General features: G+C 37.8%; 1 protein-coding gene across 6 annotated transcripts in view; it reads left to right on the top strand.

Moving 5' to 3' along the window:
* The first annotated feature begins 4,136 nt into the window (after positions 1-4,136).
* Positions 4,137-10,499, top strand: part of TRPC4 (transient receptor potential cation channel subfamily C member 4) — a 143,023-nt gene continuing 136,660 nt past the window's right edge. For all 6 annotated transcript variants that reach the window (XM_008692264.1, XM_008692262.1, XM_008692261.1 and 3 more), the window contains exon 1: positions 4,137-4,514. In XM_008692264.1, coding sequence (XP_008690486.1) covers positions 4,137-4,514 — 378 coding nt within the window. The remainder of the gene's footprint in view (positions 4,515-10,499) is intronic.

Below are 10,499 nucleotides of genomic sequence, written 5' to 3'. Positions count from 1 at the left end.
TCTTTATCTCGTGTTGTTTGGAAGTCCACTGTTCTTTCCACTGCACAACTACGTCCATCCTCCAAACCATATGCCTTCTGATCCGTATAAAGATGTAGGACCTTTGTTTTTGTTTATGTTGCTTAGATAACTGTGTTCTCACATCTAGTGACAATTTATTTTTATTTCTCTTGATGGCAAGGTGTAGCTCTCTCCAGCTTTGTGATTGCTTTAATCCCCAACACATTTATGGAAACTAAAAATTAGGTTAATTAAAAATTCATATATAGAATTTGAGGTTTTCCCCTCCACTTCCCATCTCTCTTCTGAGTCTTTGAAATGTAACTTGATGAAACAGTCATTTCACTACTGGATGGTATGTTATAAAGGGGGGATTGAAATCAATTCTGTGATTTCATGGGGGAAAACATCTTTTCCTCCCCAGAAAGCTCATACTGAAAGTGCAGGACCGGAACGGGCTTTTATTCACACACTTGAGGTCAGGATCTTTGCTGTACCAAGCCTCCTGTTCTCCCACAGACTTTGTATCTGGCAGCAATTCTCTAGTCGCTGACAAGTGTGTCCGCTCAGGAACCCCATCAGCTTTATCAGCACCTTGCTCTCACCATTACATTTATCTATCCCGGTTTCAAAAAGCTCAACTTGATTTTTGTCCTTTGATTAGTATACCTGCACCTCAAGTAATCCAGTCTAAAAATTACATAATCTTCTTTACTCTTTTAGAGTTTATGCAGACTTGTTTTATGCGTGTTTTATATTCTGGTGTAAATAATTAAATTTCATTTATTTAATGTATTTAAATTCTTCATATATTTAATATATTTCAAATCTGCCTATCCTTCCCAATTCATATCCGATTTTACATTTGCTTCAAATCCGAGAAACTGCAAGAGGACAGTATTAATAGAAGATCATCTACAGCACTAACTCTGATTCTTCTCATTCATTCCTTTGATGGTGTTGTTTGCCTCACTTTATGGATGGAGAAACAGGTTCCCGAATGTGATGTCTCATGCCCAGTTCAAAATTTAAATACAATTTTGACTAGAATATGTCTTCCTTTTTTTTTTTTTTAAGATTTATTTATTTATTTGACAGAGAGACAGCCAGCGAGAGAGGGAACACAAGCAGGGGGAGTGGGAGAGGAATAAGCAGGCTCATAGCGGAGGAGCCTGATGTGGGGCTCGATCCCAGAGCACTGGGATCACGCCCTGAGCCGAAGGCAGATGCTTAACGACTGGGCTACCCAGGTGCCCCAGGGCAGTATCACATTTTAACCCATCCTATGGAGTTTACATTTATGACAGTTATCTGGATTAAATGAAGTAGATTTTAAGAAATCTAATTTCTCGTTATCTGTGCTCCCCCAAGTTCTCCAGTACCGTCTATGTTGTCCACAAATCCCTTCATTGTCACTAACATCTTGCGATTTGGAAGGCAGCTATGCTCACAATTATCCCACCAACGCACACCATCCCGAGCTTTAAACATGGAAGTCAAATGCTGTTTACAGTCAGGGAGCCTGGGTGGCTTAGTCGGTTAAGCGTATGCTTTCTGCTCAGGTCCATGATCCCAGGCTTCTGGGATTGAGCCCCAACCCCATGTCGAGCCCCACCCCCATGCTCCCTGCTCTGTGCGGGGAGTCCGCTTCCCCCTTGCGCTTGCTCTCTGCCCCTCTCCTGTGTCATGTACATGCTCTGTCTTTCTCTCTCTCTTTCAAAGAAATAAATAAAATCTTTAAGACAAAAAAAAGCAATTTACTATCTATTTCTTTATTTGATATCATCACTAATAAAATGAGTAAGTGAAATAAAATAAAATAAAATAAAAATTTTCCATCCTCTGGGCTGATTCCTAATCTAGACTGAGTCACAACTCAAAGTTATGCTACTCTGTGTGTGTGTGTGTGTGTGTGTGTGTGTGCATACCTTCATTTTAACCTGTATTTTTGGTAAGCCACCTTCAAGCATTAGTCTTAAGCAAACAATCATTGGTGGCAAACCTTGACTTCAACTCTAAAAAGGAATATTTATATATTTTCCCAAGAGTCCCGTACCCTTCGCAAGGGTAAGGACAAAGTGAGGAAATAAAGAATGTATACTGTTGAAATAGAATATAAAGGCCTACTTATTATCATTATGAAGCATTTACATTGTAGTCCTGGTAAAATTACAATGTGAAGCCCATTGACATTGTTTCCATGTGCTCTTGTGGATGCTGACATGGATTGGGAGGGAAGTGCTGTCATTCCAGATCAGAAAATTATCATGAGATATGTAGCATCATAATGATCTTGGTTTATTGAAGTTTTAGTTATACCAGAAGAATATTAAATTGTCCCTGTTATCCCATAGTATAAATCTGTATATTCTCTCCTGTGATTCTAGTAGGTTAAAGCATCTCCAAATACTGAAATTATAATCAAGCTTCAAGCAAGTACCTTGCACACCTAAAATTAATAGATTTGAACACCAGGATCACTCTTCATTTTTCTCTAAAAAAATTAATATTGTCATTTAAAGAATTCACAACACCCCCTGCCTGCAATTGTGGAAATGAATGCATATCATCCCTGTGTAGTTGGTCATTATACATTTAAAACACCAAGACTCATAAAATGTGAAATATTTGAGAAAAATATTCTGGATTATGAGATTCTTACATTTGCTTATCTATGAAGGGGCCTTAATAAAATACTAAATCTAATAAACCAGAAGGGAGCAAATTATGAAATAAAAGTTTTGCATGTAATATCCTGAACCTAGATGTTTGAGAAATTGTGATTAATAATCTGAACACCAAAAAGTGAAACAACTACTTGGTAACTGAAATTCCTATTAAATTGAGGTAGCATGCAAGCAATGTATAATTTCCCAAATTGAAAACATTACATTAAATATAATCACACTTGTTAATTCAATGCATGTTTAATTTACCTTTAAATGTATTATTCAAATCAGGTTAATTTAATCTAAAATGATTAGGTCTAAAAAGATCAATTAGAATGAATATGCATGTTCCGGTACCTAGAATCCCCCATTAATTTTAATTTAATAGTAAACGTATGTAAATAAACAAGTGAGTTGAATATAAATAACATAGAATAATAAAATAGCTCAGATCATAAGTATGAAATCAGGAACTAAGAGCAATCAAAAATTTATATTCAAAACAACAGATTTTTCTGTAAATTTGTTTCAGTGGGATGATACTAAATCCATATAGTTTCCAGTGACTTTGTTCTTATCAATTTATCTTAGGATGATCTTTTATTTATTTAAAACAATTCTCTCATCTTCATCTGTATCTTTACTGTAACTTACAAAGAATACATTTTGCAGTGAATATATTCCTGTCTTGTGGTTTATTTCTTCATGATATTAAGGTAATAGAATTAAGAAAATAACATTTTCATAATAAACTCTCTCTCTATTTAATCCATTTCTAAATTCTTCCTTTGGAAATTGAACTGCTTAGACTTATCTTGATCATTAATATCATTGGTCTTTTCCCCCTCGGTGAACTCACTTACAAATGGGGGAAAAATTATACTCATCAGGCTTAGTATATTTTATTGACATTAATATTATTAATTCATATTAACTTTGATGTCAATACTTACTAACTTTAAGAACAGAATACATGAGAAATGAGAAGCCTTTTGCTAAACTAGTGTTATTTCATAGTTTAGACAGCATCTCCATGACTAGCAAAATTGATGGTGAATGATACATTTGAATATCCCTGGTCCAGTTTTAGGACCTCATAGATATAACCTTTGATTTCCAAGGTTCTCTGCTAAAAGCTGCATATATAAATGATAAATTTTGTAAATATTTTCCAAAAATTACAGGTATATACTCTGACAAATGTCACTTTTAAAGTAACGTTTTCAATTTTTATTCCTCTTAGATTAGGACTTTGTAATTGTGTTTCTAGATAACTGAATAATTATTAAGTCTATTTCTACTGTTGAAGGAGAAAGGAACTCTTATTACATGGTATCATTGTCATTGGCATTATTGTTAGTTGTTAAGTGTGACAAATCATGATTAAAAAGTGTACGAGCACTAATCCTTGTGTTTTTCGGGTTCTGTTTGCACTTTCAGAGACAAGGAAATAGCATGGCATGAAACATGGCTCAGTTCTATTACAAAAGGAATGTGAATGCCCCCTACAGAGATCGCATCCCTCTAAGGATAGTCCGAGCGGAATCGGAACTCTCACCATCAGAAAAAGCCTACTTAAATGCTGTGGAAAAGGGAGATTATGCAAGTGTCAAGAAATCCCTGGAGGAAGCTGAAATTTATTTTAAAATCAATATTAATTGCATTGATCCTCTTGGAAGAACTGCTCTCCTCATTGCAATTGAAAATGAGAACTTGGAGCTCATTGAACTACTTTTAAGCTTTAACGTCTATGTTGGCGATGCTCTGTTACATGCCATCAGGAAGGAAGTCGTCGGAGCTGTGGAGCTGTTACTGAACCACAAAAAGCCCAGTGGAGAAAAACAGGTACGTGCCAAAGCACCGTTTTCGATAGATTTTCCTTGTAGAAGTTTTCTGTGGATATTCACATTCTCTGCAAAATTTAAGAATTAGAAGCACGGAAATCGGAACTATTAGGATACAGAGCTAGTGGCAGGTACACACTTCCTACCCGCTGACAGTCGCCAGCACCGGAGCCTTCTGCCCTGGCAAATCAGACCTTTAGTGAGAACTAAAGCAAAGGAAGGAGCCCATGGTGGCTTCCCATTCAATGGAAACATTTCTACGTATTTATTACTCAACCTAGAATGTTGTTTGAGGCTTACTCTGTAGGTGCGGGTATTTTTTCTCTTGTCTTTTCATTTCCAACATTCTACCGCAGCAGGCTGAATTCTGCTATTTTCCTGTTTAATCTCTTCGCCTGTCCTGGGATTCTCCATCTTACAGCAAAAGTGAATCGTATCACCTAATTTTGATATAGTTCATTAGCAAACTGTAGTAGAGTCTTTTAAATGGAGGCAAATTTTTAAAAAAAGGATTACTAGAAAATCACTAAACCCTGACTATAGGTTTAACTGTGTGCCGAAGTGTAGCTATATCTTCGTGTCCTCAGTAGAAAATACACTCAATGGCACACAATTCTACAATGAAGAGGGGTTTTTTCCTATTTTCCTATTTTTTGTTGTTGCTGTTTGGCTTTTTTTTATTTTTATTTTTTTTAACCACTAAGGAAGTGGAGAAATCATGAACAGGAACGAATAAGGAATCTGTTTTTGTCTGTCTGGATCCTTCCGTCTTGTGACTGCCCTGTATCTCTGTTGTCTGTTGGATCCCCTTTTCCTCTCACACTGAACTCTTCACTTCCCTGCATCGAGTCCAATTGGCTAATTGCGGAGACATCACACACACAGTGGTGGCTCAAACTCTGCCTTTTCAAATTTTTTTTTTAAAGATTTTATTTATTTATTTGACAGAGAGAGACAGCCAGCGAGAGAGGGAACACAAGCAGGGGGAGTGGGAGAGGAAGAAGCAGGCTCATAGCAGAGGAGCCTGATGTGGGGCTCGATCCCAGAACGCCGGGATCACGCCCTGAGCCGAAGGCAGATGCTTAACCGCTGTGCCACCCAGGCGCCCCAAACTCTGCCTTTTCAAATGAAATCTTCCAACGTGTGTGATTCCACTCCGGCCGTTTCTGCTGTGTTGGAGAGACTGCTAGGAGGCTCTACATTCTTTGAAAGCCAGCTCTGCTGGAGCTCCTGTTATCTCTGCTTCCCCGGAGGACTTTTATCAGAATCCTTGCCATTATTAGCAGAACAACTTCATGGCTGGATGTCTCCCGAAAAGAAAACTCTCACCGCATTCTCAGAAGTCGGTGTTCTGTGGTCCGTTTTTCGGCCTGCCCACCATTCATCCCTTCCCCTTACCTGAGCCCAAGCTTTCAGAAAGCAACACTCCACGAGGACAATTCTTCTCTGCTTGTTGCTTTACTAGCTTTTTGTTGTTGGTTTCATGCCAGTTGTTTGTGTGTTACCTTCCCATCGTATCACTAAAATTCAAACGGCGGAAAATTCCCCTGTTGCATCTATCCTTTCAAACTTGTACAGGCCTTGGCAGAAGTGGACAGCTCATGGTAATAGCTAAAGATATATGTTATATCCCGGGTTTTTACCACCAAGGACGTGCAGGACACAGAGAGGGATGAGTAGGAGTCTTTCCACCTGTGTAAGGTCAGGTGCTGCTCCACGGTTTCTAATAAAAACGACCTTACATTGTACGCCCTCCTGTCTTATGTCTATACAGGTGACCATGAGACAGGCGTTGTGACTGTGGTCCAGATCATTTTAGATTGCACCAAGTCTATAGAACAAAATTGTCATTAAGTGTCCTCTTTACATTTATTACTAATTAACTTTAGCTCTGTTTTCTAGAGAACACTGGCCATACATTTCAGTGTCTCTTTAGCAAATGACATTTGTACTGGCCAGAGTCATTTGGTGTCTGGAGAAGATATCTGCTATTATGAGAGTGTTTGTTGGAAGATATTCAACTTCTGAGCTAAACTCTAGTCTCACAAGTAGGTCTTGTCTCCTTACAGGCACTTGATCTGAACCCTGATTATTAACAAAAGGCAGTAAAGGTTTGCAGTCTGCCAGGAGTCAGAAATATCCCAGGCCATGTGTTTCTGGAAGATTTCTCTTGTATCTATTTGCTGGCCAAGAATTTTCCTTTTGTATTTGTACATTCTAGAATTCTTCTTCAGTGAAGGCACTGAGAATAAACAAACAAACAAAAAATGTATCTTTTTGTTTGAACTTGATAATTTTGAAAAAACAAAACCAATCTACCCCAGAGTTCCTCGGACATTGCTGTTAGAACGTAAGATGTATACAGTGCAGCAATAAAAGATGCTCCCTGGGCTGGGGTGGGAGATACAGTAAATCCCATTAGAGCTTGGCTGTTTATCTGTGATTTACTTAGATAATATAGCTCTCAGGTACAGCCAATATGTTTTGGAGTAAATTTCCATAAATCAGTGCGTTGTATGTACCAAATATGTTCTTGACAAGAAATTTTTTCTCTTATACGTTGTAATTTCTTAGATGATTCTAGTGATTGTTGTAAGCCATTTTGTGTATTATTATAATTTGCCAAATTCCCAGTCTCATTGGCATCCCCCAAAGACTCTGGGACACATGGCCATTAATTCTGTTGAGGTCACTAAAGCCAAGTGTTTAAACCTGAAGACAATAATATCCAAGTGGACAAAATAAATCTAACTTGTCCTGAAATGAGTCAAGAACAAAGATATAATATAAAAATGATACAAATCTGATTATTAGAACCCTTACTTAAGAACTTCAGTGTGGGCACCTGGGTGGCTCAGTTGGTTAAGCATCTGCCTTTGGCTTAGGTATGATCCCAGGGTCCTGGGTTTGAGCCCCGGCATTGAGCCCCTCCTTGAGCCTGGTATTCCTGGCATTGGGCTACCTGCTCACCGGGAGTCTGCTTTTTCCTCTGCCCCTCCCCCACCCGTGTGCTCACTCTTTTTCACACAAAAATAAATAAATAATTTTCTTAAAAACTTAAAATATGACAAATGTGGATTAGGAAATATTTTTGTAAGTCTTCTTTTGTAAGTTTGTCACATATTCATTTCTTTGTCTGGAAGAAGATGCATTGTGTGGTGGCATCCTGAAGTCAGAGGAGCTGTGAGATTTCAGATTAGTTTGTGTACATTCTCCAGAGAACAATTTACTATTTGCATATGTTTATTGTGCTGGGTGCTAGGGAGCAGACGTTGTTCGTGTTCTTTGGATTCTGAAGGTCTAGTTGTGAAGAGAGACAGGAAAAATATCATGGGAATGTGAGTAAGTGTGATCACAATGGAAAAGATGAAGGAGAAATAAATTCTCCGGTATTGAGTGGATTTGGTAAATACAAGCTGTTAGGGGGTAAGGGGCATGAAGGGGTAGGAGAAGGGGTAGGAGAAGGGCCTGAAGAAGGAAGGGTGTTTAAAGGTGTATACCTGGAAAAAGTTAACTCCATTCACTATAGGACACGGTCTTGGATATACTCAGTTTTTGATTTGTTGAAATTGACATAGGAGGCAATTAGAAATTTTGGACTTAAGAAAGGGGTCTGGGGTTGTTATATAGATGACAGTGAGGCCTTTGAATTCTCCTGTCTTCCTGTCACTCTGACATGGATTTTCTTGTCTTGCTCTTATAAATTGTTTAAATGTTTGTGGTTGTTAGCCTAGTAAAAGATTTTCTCCATGTGCATCTAACAAAGGTATTTCAGTTTTGCCAGGTAAATAGATGGGCATAGATCATTAAATATTTCCTTTTATATTTAATATAGACCAATATAAATCAGGGTATTGAGTTCTAGTGTTTTATTTTTATTTTACTATCAACAAACGGAAAGAGCAATACTTCATTTCTTTCATATAGTAGATAGCATAGAGAACATGTGAGAAGATGGAACGTCATGTATTGTCACTGGGACTGCGCCCTTGCTACAACCGTTACTCTAATATTCTCTGATAATTTTATTGGACTTTCCTTTAACCTTCTGAGTACCTTATTTCTCTACAGGGAATAACTGAGATTGTCTTCTTAGCCCTAGTTTTGAGTCAATTGATTGGTCACTTGACTTTTAATTATTTCCAGCAGACCTTTCTCTTTGACGTCATCTCAGGCCAGATTCAAGGCCACATTCAATTTCAGTTTCAACTGCTTCAGTACATGTTTATTGGAAACAGAGCTTTCTTTTCCATCCTCCACTTAGAAAGTGAAGAAAGTCTTCAGCACCATTAGAATCACTGGGAGGGTTTAATAAAACACGGATTGCTGGACCCCACCCCACCTGTCTCTGATCCAGCAGGTCTGGAATGAGACCCCCAAACATATTATAGTTCCAACAAGTATCTAGGTGACAGTAATGCTGCTGGTCTGGAGACAGCACTTTAACAACCTCTGACTTAGAGGGAGTTGAAAGTTATGCCTGTGATTGTACATTTTACGTTAGGTGTTGAACTATACTGTGCTAACCTGGCTTTCAGGAGATTTCAATTAATGCCCTTAAATACTAATGAGCAAGTGATATTTAACATATGAGAGTCTCCCAATTTCACTAGTATGTTTATTATATTTTTCCATTCTTTGGGAAGAAGATTTCACTAAACATTACTGATTAGTTCAACAGTTAAGCCTAGAGTATTTCATTTGAAGGAATTTCTTTTAGAGCTCTCTTCAAAAGAATATCAGATTTTTAGGGCCCTCTGGATGGCGCAGTCAGTTAAGTGTCTGGCTCTTGATTTCTGCTCAGGTCATGGTCTCAGGATCCTGTGATCAAGCCCCTTGTCGGGCTCCATGCTCAGTGGGGAGTCTACTTGAGGATTTCTCTCCCTCTCCCTCTGCCCCTTCCTCCACTCACTCTCTCTCTCTCAAATAAACAAATAAGTCTTTTTAAAAAAAGAATATCAGATTTTATAACTGAGAGATCTTGGAGATTACCTAACCCATTTTACAAAATAGGGAAAGAGGGACCCGTTGGAGTTGGTATTTGACCTGACTACAAGGATCTGTATATAAATTAATAGCTAGAAAATGAACCTTGAGATAGTCTGAATGATGATGATGATGACAATTATTATTATAAAAGCAATAATAATACTAAATAATATTCCTTAAGCCTGTCACTATGCCAGTAACTGTGATAAGAATTTTGTGCAAAGGTAGGTGCTATTGTTATCCCCATTAATAGATGGGGAAATGAAGGCATAAAAAGGTGAAATTGTCATGTTCCAGATCACAAAGGCAGGAAATCAGTGCTGGAAGTTAAGAGTCATGAAAGATAAGTGTATGCTGTCCAGCAATAGCCACTACATCAATTTGAACAGGAGTTACTTAAATTGTTAATCATCCTAATTTGAGATAAGAGATAAATTTACAAGAGTCTCTAGATCTTCATATTCAGGAGATCTTGAGGATCTCTATCTTGAATATTATAATGTCACTTGTAATTTTGTTGCTCAATAAATACTAAGGAATAACAAAGTCATTAGAAGATAGGAAGTGCTGGGAAGGAGCAGAGTTGAGGGATAGAGATGTTGACTTCCAGCCCCATTCACCACCTGATAACTGGACAAATCTCTCAATCATTCTGAGTCTTATTTTTCTTGGCTGTTAATTAGAATCATAGTATGAATTTATTTGCTTCTTAAAGTCTCCTGTTCAAATTCTATAAAAGTATTTTATAAGGTGACACATAATAACAGCATATTCTAGTTACCAACTGTATTATGCCATCATCTGTCTTCCTGTTGACAGATACGTTAATGACACAACATATGTGGAGAAGATGAAGTTAAGCATTGGCAATTTACCCTCTAGAGTGCATGACTTCTTTTTTCATTTGAAAAATGCAATCATTGGAAACCCTATTCAGAGAGAGCAAAGGAGATTTAATTCAGTTTACTCTTTTCCTTTTCACTTCGGTGCGTGTAGG

The sequence above is a fragment of the Ursus maritimus genome, unplaced genomic scaffold, assembly GCF_017311325.1.
Source record: "Ursus maritimus isolate PB19 unplaced genomic scaffold, ASM1731132v1 scaffold_10, whole genome shotgun sequence".
Lineage (NCBI taxonomy): Eukaryota > Metazoa > Chordata > Mammalia > Carnivora > Ursidae > Ursus > Ursus maritimus.
The sequence above is the reverse complement of the archived record's forward strand: the minus strand, read 5'-3'. Positions and strand labels throughout refer to the sequence as shown.